The sequence below is a fragment of the Equus quagga genome, chromosome 6 (genome assembly GCF_021613505.1).
Source record: "Equus quagga isolate Etosha38 chromosome 6, UCLA_HA_Equagga_1.0, whole genome shotgun sequence".
Taxonomy (NCBI): domain Eukaryota; kingdom Metazoa; phylum Chordata; class Mammalia; order Perissodactyla; family Equidae; genus Equus; species Equus quagga.
The window spans coordinates 75,494,159-75,514,186 of NC_060272.1; the positions used below are offsets into that span (position 1 = coordinate 75,494,159).

Here is a 20,028-nt window from a genome sequence, read left to right on the forward strand (position 1 = left end):
TTCTTAGTGCGCTACATGTCTTACCACATATATGCTCACTTAGGCCTTCAAACACTTGTTGGCAAAGAGCCCCCCGTTCTGCTTTATAAACGACAGTCACTCAATATTTGTCAACACCTGTTCAGCGCCAGGCGCTGGGCTTGATAAAGAGGCTGTAACAGGACACAAGAGGCCCCATGCCTGCTCACCGAGCTTGGTCTCTTGGGGAAAACACCAAACAAAGTGGGCTATGCATCCAGTGACAAGTACTAATAGGGAGGACACACATGGTTCCTGGTAAAATACCTCACATTTTTAAAGTTACACACAATAAACTTTCTTGTAAAAAAACTCTCAGAAATCCATCATTCACCTAATCATTCAACAGGAGCCGCTCACTGTCCAGGAGACGGGACCCTGTACTGAGGCTATCAGGATATGAATGCAGTTCACGGAGAACACAGTCTCGGGGGAGACCACACAAAGAAGCTGCTTTGACACTGGGTGACACGGGCTCCGGGAGAGGGGGACACCGTGTGTGCGGGCAGCTCAAAGGTGGCTGTGAGAGAAGCCTTGACGCCAGGCTGCCTTCCCCAGCACGGACAGCCCCACTCACCCACCAATCTCAACACCCACTTGCTCCCCACAGGCAACTCTACCCCGTGACTGAGTTTTCTGTCTACTGGGCCCTTGAGCGAGCATCCTGACTTCACTCTAGCTCCCTCATATACGTAAGAGAGAGGAAGCTCCTTTGACAGGATTATTTTAAGGGTTAAACGAAAGCATCCTATAAGCAATGAATGCTACAGAGTAATTAGTCACTGTTATTATCACGACTAGATGTGGTTAAAACACCTTTATCTTCTGAACATGTTGCTTCCTGCTCCCGAAATGGCTGCTGCTTTCTAACTACGCTGGGGCTTCTCTGAGTCACTCACGGAATCCCACCTGAACTCTCGGCTACACACAGATTATGTAGAAATTTAAATGGAAATCAGAGTGCTATCTTTTGTAATCTAATAACGAAATTAAATGTCCTTAATTAAAAAGCCCACCCTCCCCAAATTCTAACTTTTCCTCCCCCAAAAGAGTTAAACATATAATACTATTATAAATAAGCAAAACCTTTTAGGGTTAAAAGTGTAACTTTATTTAGATGTTACTTGTACATAATCTATAGTAAGATATACAAACAGATAAAAATTGTTTAACAGGAGTGTTTTTTTAACACCACTTTAAATTCAATTTACAACAGCATTGGTAATACTCCAAGATGACAGATACTCTGATTTATAAAACGAAAATTACTTGCTACTCTGGCTGATACATTCCCACTAGTCTTTAATGGATTAAATGTATCATGTATTTCAGTTGCAAATTATTACAAAACTTTTACAACCTAGCCACTTGGTGCTCAGAAAAGATTCTGATATTCTAAAATTTACTGAACTGAAAATGTTAATTCTCTAACAGTATACTTACTAAAGAGAAACATAAGTGCACCAAATCTTATGGTTTGGGGTGAACAACAGAAAATCATGTGCCTTTGCTCAACCACATCGAGTCTGTGTAGCTAATGTGTGGTACTGAGTGATTTTCTCACCCCCCTGCCTAAATCTACGACATGAGAAAAAAGCTTACAGGAAATTAAACTCAAATATATATGGAGAAAAAACTGGGGACAATTTAAAATAACCTTACCATATATAACTACTTTAAAATGTAAAATTCATAGATATGAAATATACTTTTAAATGTTTTTTTCCATTTTTTTCGTAAATCCTTTTTGAAAATGAAAACCGAAAATTCAAAATCTTCACTTTCTCCTTTTCATGTAATACCATATTAGACAAAGCCTGGACTTAAATTTTAGAATAAATCAAATTTGCTGAGAAAAATACTGCAAAAATAATCTAAACTGGATTTTAGTCCTTTTCCATTCTTTTAAAGGCTATATAACACATCAGGGCAACAGCTTTTTCACAGTCAGAAAATCAAGCTGAAAATAACTGGTTGATTAAGCTACAGGAAGACAACTAATAATTAAGAGGCTTATGAATATTTATGAATAAAGTGCCACTAATATTACTGTAATAGATATAAACAGAAGAAATCCTGACATGGGTGGTAGCTTTATGCATTCTCTCCATCCTGAGAAGAGAAGGAACATAGAAAACAAAGAAGCATTACCGAATACAAGTTCTAGAATTATACAGGGAGCTCCTAATTCAACATAACAATAAAGACAAAACATTGTAATAAACACAAAGTAAGACTATAATGGTAAAAGTCCCAAGAATAATGCCAACACAGTAGGCCTCTACATGGAGGGGGAAAAAGGAGAGAAATTAGAGAGAGAAACTTAAAAGTTCATTAATGACTATTACTTATATTCAATAAAATTATGGTGACAGCCACTTGGTGACTAGCTCCAAGAAACAGAAACTCAAGAGGCTGTGCCCAAGATGCTCGTCTGGCAGAGGAGACTCAGCTGCCCTGGTGGAAACATGGGCTTGGAAAGCGGACGCAGACATTAGGCATTTTAGAGTTTCAAAATCCATGTGACTAAAATCCAGCGGACAGGCTTCATGTGATGACCACCCACAAACCCCCAAGTGTGCACTCAGTGACATGCAGACAAGATTTGGGGGGCAGCCTGATTTCCTCAGGAGAACTCAGTAACAAAAACCCATGAGTCACATCCTGTTTACATTCCTCCATCAATACAAACAACTGTCTTTAGCTAAAGATGCCTTCGCTACGACAGAGTCACTAATAACTGCAACGCATTTGAAATGCTGTACACAGGTAAGAATCCCTTAGTTAGTAAAGTGTCTTAGTGTATTTGTGAAATCATATCTACAGTGAAAGCCTGGGGCATTTATCTACTCTAAACAAGCAGTTATCCTTCATCTGGAATTACAAAATATAAGCTCTCATTCACGGGTTTCCCAATGGTTCGCAGTCGCCAGGAAAGCAAACCCCGTGGGACTCTCATATTCCCATGGGGAAGAGTGACAGGAAGGGCAACGGTGAGAGGAGACGGACTTGCCACGGCTACAGGTCTACTCCAATCTGAGGTACTTCTGAAAACGTAATGTGCCAACGACAACATTAGTGAGGACAGAGAACGTGTGCTTCTAGGAGAGAGCGAAGGCCCTACTCGGTGGTCGATCCCTAATCTGGCCACAGCACCAGGAAATGCGAATAGCTGTCAATACCTACTTTCACCTAAGTCTAAGCTTTTAAAATTCAGCACAAGTGGAGTGAGGTACCGCGTGAAGCGCTCTCTGCAGCACGCTGAGGAGCTAAAACTCCAGCTGGCCGCACCCGGGACAGGGCTCCCGGGAAATAACATGGGCAGGTCTCCTGTGCTCCCCGGGCTGACACCCAGCAGCTCTGCCCACCTCGGCCCTTAGCCCCTGACCACTCGTGTCTGTGCTGGCGGGCCCCCAAGCCGAAGCGGTGTCAAATGTTTGAGTGTCATCCCCAGTGGCCTCTGGAGGAAAAAGAACCCTGTTCTTCATTTTCATTCTGATTGAGCTGCTGAAACCTCTTACAAACATCATCAAGAAGCAGGGACTAAGTGAACGCCCACAGGGAATCCTGCCTGAAAATGACCCTTCCAATTTCACACTTCATGAGAGCGTGAAAAGAAAATGAAATTCTTCAACAGAACATCCAAATTCACACAGAGGATACCAAGCAAAACACTGAAAGCAGAAACATTTGATTCTCCTTACTTGTTAAACCTCTCCCTCTAGAACCAACTTCTTCTGAAACACGTTAAAAAAACAAAAGTTGAAACAGTATCACTCACTGATTGGAAGACATCACTCTGACACACAGTCGTTAATCTTGCAAAGACCTAACACCAGGCAGCTTCACAAACACAGGGCAAGTCTGCAAGATTATAATGATCAGTGAGAGTAAACCCAAACTGCACTGAACACTTTCATGGCCAAGAAAAAGGAAGCAGAATGCTGTTTCAGGACAACGCAGTAGTTACAGCGCATTTCCTCATGTGCAGCACGAGTTGCTATGTTTAGTGGCACTTAAGTATTACACAGTAAATACTGAAAAAACCCAGAAGTTTTGGATGTGCAAAAGCAATATCACATTATTAATACAAAAGTTGCTAAGCTACAGGATTATAATATCACTATGTGAGTGCTGAGACCACTTAAGATCTTCGATACACTTCCAACACACGGTCTCCTGGTGGGCCACCGGCCTCGTCACCGAGCCGTCCCCTGCGCACAGCCTCAGTCGGACCAGTCGTTCTCATCGAACTCCGAGTCGTCGTCGGAGTCGCTGTACTCCACGGCAATGCGCCGGGACAGGATGGTGGCCACGTCGTCCCCGACCGGCTCCCGCCGGGCCTCCTGCTCTCGCTGCTCCTGCACCTTCTTCAGCTGAATTCCTGAAGACACGGCACACAGTGGAGAGTTAAGACCCTCTGCCTGCTCCAAATTAAAACAAACTAGCAAGTCTGTTTGACTTTTTTCTTTCTACTGACACTAAGGATGAAAAGTTTTGGAAATTTGAGAGGAGGAAAGCTTGGGAAATGGAAGTTTCATGACTAAAAAAAAGACTGTGCACTCAAAGTCCTAAGTTTTTTATAGCAAAGTAACGTGTTGAAATATAAAAAAATTAAGTAGAATTTCTGTGCATGTGGACACCATGTGGAAATGGCAGAGGTGCACTATCCAGTAGGGCAGCCACCAGCCATGGGTGGCTATGTGATGGTAAGTTTATTGTGGCTACTGGCTACCCTCCTGGACCATAGAACACGGAACATTTCTACCATTACAGAACACTTTCCTGGACAGCGCTGTACTCTAAAGGCTTGGGGACCAGTGTTCTACACTAGTAGCTCTTGACTAACCTGGCGAGGTAACCGAGAAACCTCTGTTTCAACATTTATTGTTGAAAATGAATATAAAATACAACTGTCTACTCTCTTGCTTAATAAGTAACAAAATATCTGATGATTTAATGTATTAATTCTTTAACTTTTGAAATAATTTTAGATTTACAGAATAGCTGTAAGACTGGTAGAGAAACATTCCCATATATACCCTACACCCAGATTCCCCACCTGGTAACACCTGATCACATTTGTTTTGGCAGTCGTTCTCTGTCATTCTCATTTATACAAACACACATACTTTTTGCTGGGCCATTTGAGAATAAGTGGCATATAATGTCCCTCTGCCCCTGAAATACTTCATGTATAATTCCTAAAAAAAAAAATGATCAAGACCAGACTACTAGCACAGATACAATCTAATAGCATAGATTCAATAATACCATCTATTCTACAAATTTTATTTCAATTTTGCGAATAGACCTAATACAGCAAGTGAAAAGCGTTCCACCAGGTTCGGGATCCAATGGGAGATCACCCGTGGCATCAATTGCCACGCCTCATTAATGTCCTTTAATCTGGGCAGCTCTCCAGTCTTAGCATTTTATGACCTTCACGTTATTGAAGAACACAGGCAACTCTTCTGTAGAATGTCCCTTGATCTGGGTTTGTCAGAGGTTTCCTCACAATCAGATCCAGGTTACGTGTCGCTCTTACTGGACAGGGCTTACAGGCGTGAAAAAGCAGAACTACTGTCGTACTATGACCCCAAATTCCTTATCAACCAGGTATTATAACTCTGGGACTCTTTTCTTGACAAAATCAAAGTGTGTCAAAGATGTTCTAGACACACAGAGAGCCCTGGGACCTGCAGGAAGGCATGTGTGCCTCACTCAGGCTGCTCGAGCAAAGGCAGCGGCCGTACCGTCCTGTCCTGTGAATGATGCCGCTGCTGCTGCAGCCAGGCTCCCCTGAGTCATCCCCACACAACTGTGACCGAGAGGCATGCAGCACCCCTGCATGAGGAACGCCTGGAGTATTCCCACAACCTCAGGGTGGCCCTTGACCGCCAGAGCCACGCCCTGGGGTGAAGAATAAGTGATGTGGAAGAGACGTCCAATGTGGCTCTGAGGGGCAGGCCCACATGGGTGAGCAGCCGGGCTCCCACCCTGACCTGACCAGAGATGCTCTACTTCTGGATGCTTCATGTTCTGGGGTTCAGTGCAGGACTTTCATCTGACAAAAGAGATTTGCTGCTGAATAAAGGTTGAAAAACTACTGGCTGAGCGCATCGAGCTAAAAATATGAAAAGTCGAGGACATATCCTAGATTTTTTTTAAAAACTAGATCACTGATATGAGCTCATTTTCTTTCATTTATACTTTTACCCTTAGAGTAGAATGCAGAGAAAAGATCCAACTAATTAATGATCACTTTGATTACCTATTGCTAGTCAAGTAAAGCTTCCTTGAATTCTCAATTCTTTATCATTACGTAAAACACACTTACTGTTTAAAAAAAAAAATCAAACAAGCCTGCTGTAATTTTATTCTAAAAGATGACTGAGTGTAGAGAGTAGATATTTGAAGAAGACTAGGATGTAGCTGGTTGGAGACAGTGAATCTCTCTGAGGATGCGTGTGCATGTGGGTGCTCCACTTACCCATTCGAATAGCAGCAAGCAGATCACTCCGGGCGTCACTTATCGGTGGTTGTGCAGTGTCCTGTCGCTTTGCCTCAGCTACTGGGGGGCCATGCATGGGGGAGGAAGAGAGAGAAGAGCCTGCGCCAGGGGGGCCTGGTGGGGGCGGTGGGGGGCCCGGAGGAGGCGGGGCTGTGACCAGGAGCCCCGAGGAGGGAGGGTGGGGAGGAGCCGTGTAGGAGGAGCCAGCCGACGCCGGGAAGGAGGGCTGCATGGGAATCTGGAGAGGACTGACGAACGCAGTCTGTGCTGAGGGAATCACGGGAGGCGGCGGTGGGGGCGGCGGTCCCGAGGGGCTGTAATACTCAATTATCTGCGCCGGGAGCATCCTGAAAAAGAGACGAAACACACAGTCACCAAAGCAGCAACAGAGGTCACATCCCCTGAGCTTCGCATATGCCTCACAGAAAGGCTCCCCCCAAACACAATACATCCTGTCATTTGAATTTAAACCATGGCAGGATGTAAATATCCACACAGGGCCAGTTATTTCCACAGGTCTACATTACTCACTATGATGGAACTCAAGATCATCTACTGAAATGTGCCAAAAAGATAACCACTCAAAAAGTCATCTTCTGCGGAATGCTAGAACAAAATAGTTGAGGGCAGAGGTTAAGAAAAGCAGCAAAAAGGCATCCTTTATACCAGGCATCTCAGAAGTGGGTGACTCACAAACCTGTCTTAAAGGGTTCTGTGGTCAATCAGATTCGGAAATTTCTGTATTTTATATCCCATCCCATGGAAATCCCCAAACCCACAATGCCCATTAGAATATCAAATGCTTTGAAAAGTCCTACACCAAGAAATCTGCTGTATTCTATTTAGCCAAGGGTTTTCCAAACCAACTAGACCAGAGACCCTGTCCGTCTTTGCCTGACACTTAGTCACAGCCTCAGAACACACTTGAGAATCCCGACTTAGAGAGAACCCAGGACTGTGTGGGCAGGGGGAACACAGCTGAAAGTTGAGGGACACAAGTTTAGAAAGTGAAGCATGACACTCTGGATTAAAGAATACACTTGTTAACGGAAACACGTATTCAACCTTCCTGGGCACTGACTTTGAGGAGACTAACTCTTTAAGGATCAGGGTCAAAGCGAAAAATGAGGGCACTAAAGACAGCCTGCTAGAACACAGACAGGTGCTTAAATTAAGAAACATTTGAACATGAGGGTCTTTTTCAGGAGGTGTTTGAATTCTACTCCAATGACAGAAAACAAGAGAGACTGGTGCCAGAATAATGTCAGGGCACCAAGAGACCACGAAAGGAGATTGTCCAGCCAAGCATAAGAAGTGACGCCTGGGGTGCTGTGTTTTAGTTTTCATTTGTCATATTTCTCTGCGGTTCACCTAGGATATGTAAAGAAACTTCAGGATGTAGGACAGGTTCATAAAATTGGCATATCATCCTTTATCAACACCTTGGCTTAGGATCCATTCAAATATACACAAATATGTGTATAAAGGGGATGTGTACGTGAATACAGACACAAACCTGAGATTTATCTGTAACAAAAAAGGGGAGTGTTGACACTGTATTTTTTAACATAGAATTTGTCATAACTGATAGTATCTCTATCCAGTCATTCCTGGCTGCATTCTGGCCTCTAAAGTATGACTGTTCGGTTAAAATTCTTACACAGCACACAGCAAGATTCCAAGCAGCGAGCAGAGCACAAGGCATTCTGAATTACCCGTAGTCTGCTGGAGCCATGGGTGCAGAGGCCTGCGACCCCTCTGTGGCCTGTGGCGGGGGCGGCGGTGGCGGCTGCTGAGGTCTGTTCAGGGCCATGTGCCTCGCCGAGGCAGAGGGCGGTCGGTACTCATGCTCGGGGGCCTGGCTTGCGGGCCCGTGCGGTGGCGCATCGCCAGCAGCGTAAGAAGGCGTCACAGGCTGCGGGTGCAGAGAATGGTTGGGAGTGGCCGGATAAGAGTAATCTGTAATATCCGATGCGTGGGACCTGAGGGTCAAGAAAAAGGGGTGGAAGAAATTTAAAAAAAATTTCCCCTAACAGGCATAAGCATATATTTGAACAATAACATTGCCAGTGCACAGAAAGCACACATTTATTTCTTCTACTATCAACTAGTCCAGCCCCGTGCGAGCTTCCAAGCAACAACGTAATTAGGACTTTAGCAGCAAGCCCAGGGTTACACGGATTCAGAGTCACAGCCTGGAAGTGAGTCAGGCAGAGATCGGCAGGCGGGAAACCGCAGAGCCCCATTTTCAGAATATTTCAGCACACTTTTTTCTCAGAGAGAAGGCTACAAGATAAATTCCATTTAATTTAAAAACAGCATCTAAGACAGAGGATTTCAGTGGCAATGAAACTGACAGTATATAATTAGAAATTATAAAATGGCAGGTGAACTGGATAAACATTAACAGTAAGAACAGAAAAAGAAATCAAGAATGCAACACAGTGAATTGTGTTTTTCCTAAACAGAAGAAACCTGTTTAGCCAAAAAACAAAGAGAGAATGTGGTGCAATATGGAAAGGCCTTCCTGCTTCCTCTGAATGCGCAGTTGAGCGAGGCTTGGAAAGGAACAGAGACCTGGTGTTAGTTCGCAGGGCTGAGCGAGAGGCTGGTGCCCGGACGGCAGCGGGCCCCTGGAGGGAGCGCGGGAACCCGGGAGAGCCGCAGCCGCACGGCGCCATGGGCGTTAGTAACAGGTAGTGCTCCCGGCCCGGGTTACGGTTACAGGACACGCTGTCAGTAGGGGTTGCACGTCCTCCCCTGACGGCCAAAGCAGGACAGAAACCAGGGCTGGGAACCCAAGAAAGCAAAACGACAAACCCTCTGGCCACTCTGTCCTCTTTCGTGCTCCCTGCCTGCTCCAGTTTCTTTGCGTCACTCATAAACTCAATGCCCATTTTCCTTCTCTCCCACTCTTCTCTTCTTGTTCTTACTTTTCTCACATTTATTTGCAGGTTTCTGTTAGGATTCAGCTTGTGTTTCTCTCTCTGAAGGAAACAGGCAAACACACATTGGGGATGTGGAGGGAGCGAGGAGGACACCCATGAGCTTCCACCTGTGGATTCAGACGCAGCCTCCCTTAACCGGAGCGTGGCGCAGCCCAGAAAGGCTTTCTAAATGAGAAGAGACTGCTTTCTTCTTTTTTCTTCCCTAATTGCAGCATAAATTCTAGATTACGGTGAGCTTATGACTGTCTTTCGAACTATGAAAACTTCTGGCAAGTGAGTTAAAAATACGTTTAATGGGGGAAGAAGGCGACTGTATTTAGATTTAGCAGAGTTTAAAAATGTAAACACCTAAAACTCTGAAGTCACTGATGACGTGTGCTTGACTCTGTATGTGTGACTGTTACAGACTGGGCACAACTTTCTAAAGGAAACAAAGTTATCTAGCTAAATACACAGTGCTTCTGATAAGATGAGGGGCCAGAAATTACAAATATTCTGGCATAATTTAGAGTGCTGTCCTTATAAGGCAGCTTTGTGACACCAGGCCAAAAGGAGCGAATGACGGGGGCGGAGAAGGAGGGAGTGAAGGACGGCAGTGCGTGTGAGGTGGACAAGCACTGTGGCAGTGTGCGGGAGGGCAGGACTTCGACGAAGGGCAGGCAGGAGAGGCGACTGGTGCACTGAAGAGTGGACAGGGACATAACGGGGACACCAGTGGGCTGGAAGAGACAGGAGGAGGAGGGCAGCTGCGGGGAGAAAAAGACCCCCGACAGGAAGGTAGGAATCAGCCACAGATGACACTGTGCCAATGTGGAGAGGAGTGGGGTGGTCCTGGCGCTTCCTGCTTGTCAGTAATTATCTATTACAGAACACAGAGCTGGCGGGAGTGAAGACGACGTGGAAACGAGAAGTACAGCAGTGGAGACCCGGGGGAGAAGGAAATGAATCTCCCAGGGTCTTGTGGGGAGACATGGGCAGAGCAGGGTGCTGTAACACAGGGCCAGAAAGGATGAGGAAAAACACAGGACGGTCAGCATGGAGGCAGCGCTCTTCCTGAATAACGTGAAAGAGAGCAGCGGGCAAGCATTTCAGCAGTTCTCAGCCTAAGTTCACACTGGGAATCAAACATTCCTGACCATCTATAGAGACCACAAAAACTGATGATTAGTCTATGTGGACTGGGTCAAGATCTATTACTTATACGAACAGCTTATACACATGCCATGAAATCTGACATTCAAATTTCCCTCAGTCATCCTGGATACATACATTAAAAACCGTGTTTTTAAATAATACTTAAAACATGAATATAAGAAATAAAAAAGTTAAAAGATAGAAAACATAGAGCATGACTTCAATTTTGTAAAAGAGAAACATACTTGTGTACAGAAAGAAGACTAAGGAAAGAAATACAATAAAATGCAAACAGTGGCCTCTTTAATAGGATTATGGACAGCATTTTAATTTTTCCTGTAATTTCCAAATATAAAAAGATAATCTAATTTTATAATAAAAAAGTGATACAATTAAGTAAAATAAAAATGTCTTAATTAATTTAAGGGACATAATCCAAGCTCAGTGATGAATTCTAATCTATTTACCTGGTGCACGAACATAGTGAGAGGCCACAGGGAACAATAAAAGACAAAAGGAAATTATAAAGAAATAAAACATATAATTCCATTTGCTTTTCAAAAAATGAAAGATATATCTAAATAACATAAATATGAAGGCAGAATACTAAATAATCTGAATTACCATCAATTTTAAACCCAACATGGATCAATCTAATCTCAGATGCCAGAATGAATATCAATCATTCAACCGAGGATTTAAAAAAATCATTTTCTATCTGTACCTATTGAAATAAAATGAGTATATATGTAGTATTACAAAATAAAGTGTATGTTTTGCACGAGTAAACAATCACAACTAAAGTAGTTGGGAAAAAAACGAAAAGCAAGTTGACACCCGGGGGGCCATCAAGTTCAAGTACTCCGCCCTCCCCCCCCACGCAAAGAACTATGGGCAGAATTGTATCATCATCTTATTTTCTATAGAAATAAGCTGACAAAAAGATTCAAACTTGAGGTTGGAGCTCAAAGTCCAATAATTTTCTAATATTTAACAGATAACAGCTTGTACAGAAAAATTACCTAGAACTTGCCTCGTATCCAACCAATGACTACAACCCTTCTACGGCAGGAATATTTACAGGCACTCCAAATGTTAAGCATCTTCTGTATGCAGAGTCTGTGCTAAGCATTGAGGTTATAAAGATAAAAACTTTTTAAAAAGGACTGATACAACACAATGTCCAGGTTGTGGCTGGTTTTGAAACCTTCTTGGATCGTGTACAAACTCTCCTCACATTTTTTTAGTGCTGATGGAAGGCTCTGAGAATTCATGCAAATGGAAGATGACCCCTTCACAAAAGCAGAAATAGGAAATTAAACCCTAAGTTAAAATTGACTAGTCAGTTCCTCTTGTTCAACGAATCCCTTTTGTGACAAATGTGACTCAGTGACCACATCATTCACACCTGCAAGAAATATTTTTACTTAATTGCTAACAAATTTTTAAAGTAAACTCCAACAGAATTCTTCTCCTGGAATTAGAATACATAAGATTAGTGAACCGAGGAAATAAGCGTCTCCTTTGTTCATCACTTTCTGAAAAGGTTATCGAAAATAACAATGAAGTTACTCCTTAATCACATCAATTGCCACCTATCAATCATTTCTAGACACCGAGGGCAGAGGAAATTCAACATTCTAAGCTAAAGAGGAGGAGAAAGAATCAAACGGTTATTAAAATTAAAATGAACTTCATTGGCAGTTCCTAAGCCCAAATTCAGAATTGATGTTATTAAAACACTACATCTAGATTAACTGAACAATAAAGGTAAGTCAGAGATGGAAAATCATACAAAGTAACCCAATGTAAAATAAAAGTTTTAAAGTATTATTTCAAAATTTAAAAATACATATATTTAATTTTTAAGGAAAGTTTTGAGACATATTGTCGGTCATATAAACACCAAAGCTACTGGTGCATTTCCCATTTATAATAAACCAAGTACTACTCAGAGGCTTTGCCACAAGACACACACCTAGTGTCTGGGGACAGGGATCCCTCGGAAGACGCTCCGTGGTACACACTCTGAGACAACCTGTTGTCGGGTCTAAGCTCTTTGTCATATGCCATCATATTCCACTCCTGGCGCCTGTTTCTGGCTTTTCTAACCTTTTTCACCTCACGGGTTGTGCCATCTATACGCTTTTGCTCCTGATGTCCAGGAAAAGAAGGCAAGCATGCCGAGACAGAAGGGAAGGAAAAGAGCAGGTTAATGCAGTTGTAACGCACAGGTAACAAGCCTGACGTGCACACAAGAGACATCCCCATTCCATTCACTCCAACGTCAAGAAAACCCTAACACAGACCCAACAAAAATAACTACACTTAACTGTTCAACCTAAATAAGCGGAACTTACTGTGATGCAACCGCAAGAGCCATTCCCACCCTTTTTGGTAAGGAATCCTCACTCTCCTCGGCTTTCAGCTGTTTGACACGTACTGTACCTGTTAGCTCTGTATTATACGGACGACATCAGGCAACACCACCCAGAGAAATCATTTCCTACCACTACACAATTCTCACTAACTTGTTAACATGCAATCACCTTGCAAAAAATAATTCAAAATGTTCTATTTCCAGTTTCTATGATTATTACAGAATATTTAAGCTAATCTTGCTAACTAGCTTAACATAAAACAAAAACAAGAAACAACTTACCTGCCCACACAAAGAATCATGCTTGCTCTGGTCCTACTTTGCCAGCAAAAATGGATTCAACACATACATAGGTGCTTCTTTAAAGGTGAGGACAGTTATTTCTATGTGTGTTAACAAGTTTTCCCTGCTCCCCTCATAAGATCTGCTGATCTTTAAGGAGAACTATGTGCTTTTAAGTCCTACGCTCCTTCTACGGGACCTCCACACATGGTTTCACAGAGTACACACTCAGTAAATGTGACTCAGTGCTTGAGCCCCATGAGCTCACGGTGCCTACTATGTCCCCGGCACTGTGCCAAGCACTGATGACGCAAATAGCAAACAAAAAAGGGACAGGTATCTGCCCTCATGGAGCTTGCTGTCCAGTGGGGGAAGCCTACAAAATCATACACATAAATGACTAATTACCAAATGTGGTAAAAGGTTTAAATGCATTACAAACAGAATGCTGTCTAGTCTGGAAGTCAGGGATGGTATCCTGGAGTGCCTGAGAGACAAGATGTGTAGGGTGAGTGGGCATGAATTCTGCAAAGGAGTACGGATGAGACATGTGCCAAGAGCGGACAGAATGTGCAACAGCTCTGAGAAGGAAGGGGAGAGCATCACATTAGGAGAAGTGAGAGAAGGTAACTGGTGAATTAGGGTGAATGGCTCTCAAGAGCTGAAGGGCAGGCAAGACCTTGAAGGATAGGTTAAAAATGTTGTTCTTTATCCCAAGAGCAGTGGGAAACCACTGAAGAATCAGAAGGGAAGGGATGACATACCAAGGCATTTGTAAAGATGCCTGTGGAGAACAGATAAAGGAGAAAGGTAGGGACACCAGTTAGAAAGCTACCCAGGTGGTAGGTGAAAGGAGGGCAGACGGCTCACGGCTGGTAGCGTGACAGAGAAGTGGACCGCTTTTGAGGTATTCAGGAGGCGTAGGTAATGTACTGGCGAAGGATGTGAACGTGAAATTCCCAGAACATATATAAATGGTTAATAAAGATATTATTAACTAATTTGTGTAACACAAATTAAGTTTTTTTGAGGGGGCGGAGGTCACCAAAATAACAATAATAATATCCAGGACTGGAGTAAGCTTGCTAAGAGTATAAATTGGTTTGTCTTTTAAAGGTCAGGGACAATATGATGGTATCTTTCAAAATTTAAAACCCACATTCGACTTCTAGGAATTTATCCTGAGGACATGAGTACACATGAGTACAGGGGTACCCACTGCAGTACTGTAACAGCAACAAGCTAGAACAACCCAGATATTCATTAATACAATAACAGGTAAATAGTTTATGAAGCATCCATACCTTGGAATACTACACAACTGTTAAAAAGAATGAAGTACATCTTTAATGATGTCAATATATGTATAACATATGTATATGTCTGTATGTGTGTGCATAAGTCATGTGTAGTCCAATTCTATGTATATAAAAATACTTTGTGAAATGTGTATGCATATATTTATGAATGCTTAAAAGGTTGGAAAATATGCACACCAAACTGTTAACAGTGGTTAGTTATGCTCGGGGAAGGGAGAAACTTATCCCCAAGTTTTCTAAACTGATTTATTTCCCTCAGTGTTATCTGAGCATTTTACAACCAGCAGTATAGTTTGTATACTTTTAAAAACCAAAAGAAAAAAGAGAAGGAGATTTCAATGTGATTCCAATACACGTCCTGATTAAGCAGCTCTGTATTAAATGGATAACTACTGCCCTTACTTTTAAGAGGTGTATGCTCACATATTTAGGGATTAAGTGTTAGGATATCTGCAACTTTCTTTACAACGTTCAGCCCCCAAATCTACCCATCAACACACATGTGACACATACGCGTGAACCAACTCTGACAAAATGTTAACAGTGATGCATCTATACTCCCAACCACACTGGCCTACATCAAATCCCTAGCATATGCCACACTGTTCCTACTCCAGGACGACCTGAGCTACCTCTGCTCAGACTGCTCCTCGACGCTGAAGCACCCCCTCCCCGCCAGCATGCCCTCACCCCCCCAGCATGCCCTCACCCCTCCAGCATGCCCCCACCCCCCCAGCATGCCCTCACCCCTCCAGCATGCCCTCACCCACACACACGCTCCCACACACCTACTGCTGCAATGCTGTCATCCATCCTGGGATCTCGTGAACGACCCTCGAGAGAGGCCTTCCTTGACACTCCACTTCATTCACATTAGCCCCCCACCTTGTCATCTCACCCACAGCACCCCATTTTTTTCCTTCACAACAATCCAGCATTGTAACCACATACTTACAACTACATATTTATTTGAATAATTATATTTTTTAGTGTTTTTAAACAACGAAACTAAGGAAACTTAAAGTTCAAGAACAATGGATTTCTTATCCCCAAATTTTCCAAACTAATTTTTCCTCCAGATAAATTTGTTAGTTCCAAACTGAAAGTGACTTGGGCTCCTGAAATCCCGGGAGATGAAGGATATCCTGCCTCATCTTCTATTCCTATATAAAGCAGATTTGTACTAGAATTTTCAAATTTCTCTGCCTCTTTATGAGTTCCAGGGGCTGCATGATAATTGTCTCCCACTATACTCTAATCTTCACGAGGCAACAGCTCTCTTTTTCACCACTGTGCATCCAGCATTTAAAGGCATTAGAAACAAAAAGACTCATTCTATAAATGAATGAATAGGAAATTCTTATCAGAACTTTATGTGTTTGAGGAACAGCAGAAGGAGACAAAACAGCCAAGTAAAGGACAAGTAATTTTAAAGACACAATAATCATATATAGATTAAGACTTTTCCTCTGAAGAACACTGGCGAAAAAATTAAATACTTTTGCCAAAAGTACTCCCCTGAGAAGGGAAACCTGGAAGGATGTGTAAAAGGGGAGGCATGTTCAGGGGCTGGCCCGGTGGCGGAGCAGTTAAGTTCACATTGCTCCAATTTGGCGACACGGGCTTTGCCGGTCCGGTCCCTGGGTGTAGACCTAGCACTGCTTGTCAAGCCATGCTGTGACAGGTGTCTCACATATAAAGTAGAGGAAGATGGGTACAGATGTTAGCCCAGGGCCAGTCTTCCTCAAAAAAAAAAAAAAAAAAAAAAAAGGACAGGCATATTTTAAAGGCAGGTACTCTTTTTTTTTTTTTTTCTGCTTTATCTCCCCAAATCCGCCCTGGTACATAGTTGTATATCTTAGTTGCAGGTCCTTCTAGTTGTGGCATGTGGGACACTGCCTCAACATGGCTTGACGAGCAGTGCCATGTCCATGCCCAGGACCCGCCGAACCAGCGAAACCCTGGGCCGCCACAGCAGAGTGCACGAACTTAACCACTTGGCCATGGGGCCAGCCCCGGCAGGTACTCTTTTAAAACCCTGGAGTGTTTGCCCTGTTGCTATAAAAAGGTATGGGGATTAAGACCAACATGCCTTTAAATATCTGTTTCTTTTCCATTCAAGAGATTAGGATCTTTCTCTTCTTCACTTGAATACTTTGTATCTTCTCCAACTGAACACTCAGCAACTTGCGCAAGACTTCCCAATTCATCTCCCCAACTCGCCAGCACAAAGAGAGCAGGAATGACCAAGCCGCTGGAATTCTTTCCTAGAATTCCATGGTAACACCTTACACTGCAGTCTGCAAAATGTTTTCCTGTTCCCTTTCTTAAATCCTGCTTTCAAATCCCAAATTCTCTCGCACCCCAAACTGTCACTCCTACTGGGCCAACACACCTAAACACCTCAAAATCTGAAGGCTGCCAGCCCACAACATGCACAGCATCTGTGTTAACTGAAGCACTCTGATGCCTGTCAAACAAAACAGGTGGTCATTTTTTAAAACAAAGCTTACATATAAAAGCATTGGCAAATATTTGCCTATGGAGAATTAACTCTTCTGAATGGCTTAAGTCTAATTTCTGGGCCCCAAAGGGACAATTTTCAAAACAGAAGTAGCCAAACCTGAGGGGGCTTGTCCTTCCGAGGGGGCTGGCCATGCAGATGCTTCTCACCCTTCAGCCTTGCAAGCATCCTGCCCACTGCACCCACCACAGGAGCCTCGCTTTCAGCACATGCACCCCCTAAACGTGCGGCTCACACGCCTTCTCAGCCCAACGTGAGCATCTCGCCAAGGTGTTAACGCAGCTAGCTGGCAACCAACAGTTAAGCATGCTTTAAAAACATGAAAGCAGGTCACTACATCTGACATGGCACGTTGACTGCTTTATCAATTTTGAAAGAGCAGAAGAAGTTACAAGACATGGTTACAAACAAAACTGAAATTTTAGCCACTACTTTTGTTAATGCAAAGCAAATGTTAAAGAAAAAATCAGACAGTATTTATTGAAAATGGTATTACTGTGTTAGATTGAATTGTATCTTCATGTAAAAAATTCAACCTCTGAAGAAACTTCAGCACTCAGTCCAACATCTCAACCATTTAAATAAAGAATTTACTGATTTATTTCTAAATAAGAATCCCATTTACACATTTATATGCAAGTTTTCCATACGAGAATTATTTACCTTTTGACGCCTTTTCTCTTTCCTTTTGTCTTCTGTGTCCTGTAGCATTTTTTCTTTCCAGAGGTCAAAGAAATAGGAAGGATCAGTATAGAACTTCAGCCCATCCTTTTTATCATCTCTATAAGTCAATGTATTACAAGTCAGGGGAAAAAAAAGGTTGTTAGATTATTTTCATATAGAGTTAATATTACTTCAATTTTAACTCATGAGATTATAATATCGGCATAGGGCCTTTTAACTGTCCTATACTTATTAAACTAACCCTGCTGCTTCAGTGGTTAAGATTTGGTGCTCTCGCCACCTTGGCCTGGGGTTCATTTCCTGGTCAGGGAACCACACAACTGCCCATCGCTGGTCATACTGTAGCAGTTGCATGTTGCTGTGATGCTAAAAAATATGCCACCAGTATTTCAAACACCAGCAGGGTCACCCATGGTGGACAGGTTTCAGCAGAGCTTCTAGACTAAGACAAACTAGGAAGAAGGACCTGGCCACCCACTTCCAAAAAAACTGGCCATGAAAACCGTGTGAAGAGCATTGTCTGATACAGCGCTGGAAGGTGAGAGGATGGCGCAAAAAGACCAGGCAGGGTTCCGCTCTGCTGTTCACAGAGTCGCTAGGAGTCGAGTCTCAAATTTCCTTATTTGAAAAAACATGTAAACATGCAAGAACAGTAACTTTTTCTAGAATAATTAGGTAAAAAATATTCTTGCAAATTTGGACTTCAGTATAAAAACATTCTCCTAAAAGATCACAACATGGCTCATAAACAGCAATATTTAATACCTCAATTATTTGAGGAACTGTCTTGTTTATTCCAGGAGGGGCTATACACAGACAGGGATGGATTTTTAGGATATCTACATTCACCTCTACTCTGAGGCTTCATTATCAGCATAAAAATTAGTAAGTTCTCTGTCCTTTTTTCTTAATCAGGTTTGCCAAACATCTATAAATTCAATTGAGAAAGAAGCAGACTCTTGATGGTATATAAATGTGACTCGGGAAAAAGTGATGAACTATATATATTTTAAGTGGAAGTACTAACCCACAAAGAAAATTCACTTCTAGCCATTTCATTTTCAAGTACTGCTACAATTACTGTGGTCTAAGGAACAGTCCAAGTCTTATATAAGTTATTCATTTATCATAAAACCAATAATAATATAGCCAATATGAATCCAAAGTTGTAATATAAATCAATAGTAAAGGTCCAAGTAATCATGATATGAAGTAAACACTATTCTACTAATGCTTTAAAAAGTATGTGGTCTGTAGATTACCTTCAAGAGGAAGCGGAATATTTACATTTTAAATTAGTATTTCAAGAAGTCATTTAAGGCACACAGAGAAAGCAAAAATCAGCGAAATGAGTACAGGAAAGAATTTACGCCCAAATAGTCAAAGAAAGCTGACTGAACTATTCGGGGGAAAAACCTGTGTGTCCTTGAAGTTCCTGCCATGCCACGTCCTGCTGGGCTTCTCATCCTCACATACCAAGGCCCATGTGGGCGATTCTGGTCACTCTCACTGAAAATCACTAACCAACCAGCACAACTCACTCCATTCGCTAACCTTGACTTACTTAAAATCCTTCCTTCCTTTCTAAGTTTCCTAAGTGACAAGGGACCTGCATTATGGAGATTTTATAAATAACATCATTGTGAAAAATATAATTTGATTCCCCAAGACACTAGGCTTTCAATACAGGTAAAGATATAGAAAAACCAGGGAGTAACTTGCTGTAAAACTTAAGACATACGTATAAAATGCACACTTTTTAAAAAAATGGAATACATTAATGAAAGCAGAAACTCACATAAGTAAACAGAAGTTAACCTTGACATAAGAATATAAGCAGAAACGCCTTATGTTTGTAGTAACTAAGTACTCATTTTTCAGTCACACTGCACTTGTCCTATGTTAACACTGTGTTGCGACAGAGTCACACAAGTTCAAATGCAAAAGTTTGTTTATGTGTTTTATATACCCAAAATATTACTGTATTAACAAAAAGTAGATTAGAGTTGGCACTGCTATTCTTAAACACACTATTAAAAAGTCAAAGGCATTTTTATTTTCCATAAAACTGAATACACACAGACAATATAAATGAAAGTCAATTCATTTTTATGCAATTAAAATTTTTAAATCACCACAAATATTTAATCATGATGTTGATTAATCAAATATAAGTGGTTCATTGAGTGTTCTGGTTTTGTTCCTTTAGAACAGAATACTTAGTG

General features: G+C 42.2%; 1 protein-coding gene across 4 annotated transcripts in view; it reads right to left on the minus strand.

The window, feature by feature from the left end:
- Positions 1-1,105: 1,105 nt before the first annotated feature.
- WASF3 (WASP family member 3) overlaps positions 1,106-20,028 on the minus strand; it is a 121,910-nt gene continuing 102,987 nt past the window's right edge. For 3 of the 4 annotated variants that reach the window (XM_046664583.1, XM_046664586.1, XM_046664585.1), the window contains 5 exons: positions 17,783-17,900; positions 12,593-12,768; positions 8,248-8,514; positions 6,512-6,879; positions 1,106-4,402 (listed from right to left, as the gene is read on the minus strand). In XM_046664583.1, the coding sequence (XP_046520539.1) occupies positions 4,245-4,402; positions 6,512-6,879; positions 8,248-8,514; positions 12,593-12,768; positions 17,783-17,900 (1,087 nt within the window). In that variant the 3' untranslated portion in view covers positions 1,106-4,244. Of the gene's footprint in view, positions 4,403-6,511; positions 6,880-8,247; positions 8,515-9,352; positions 9,520-12,592; positions 12,769-17,782; positions 17,901-20,028 lie in introns of all 4 variants that reach the window. The other variant, XM_046664587.1, reaches the window with a different exon arrangement.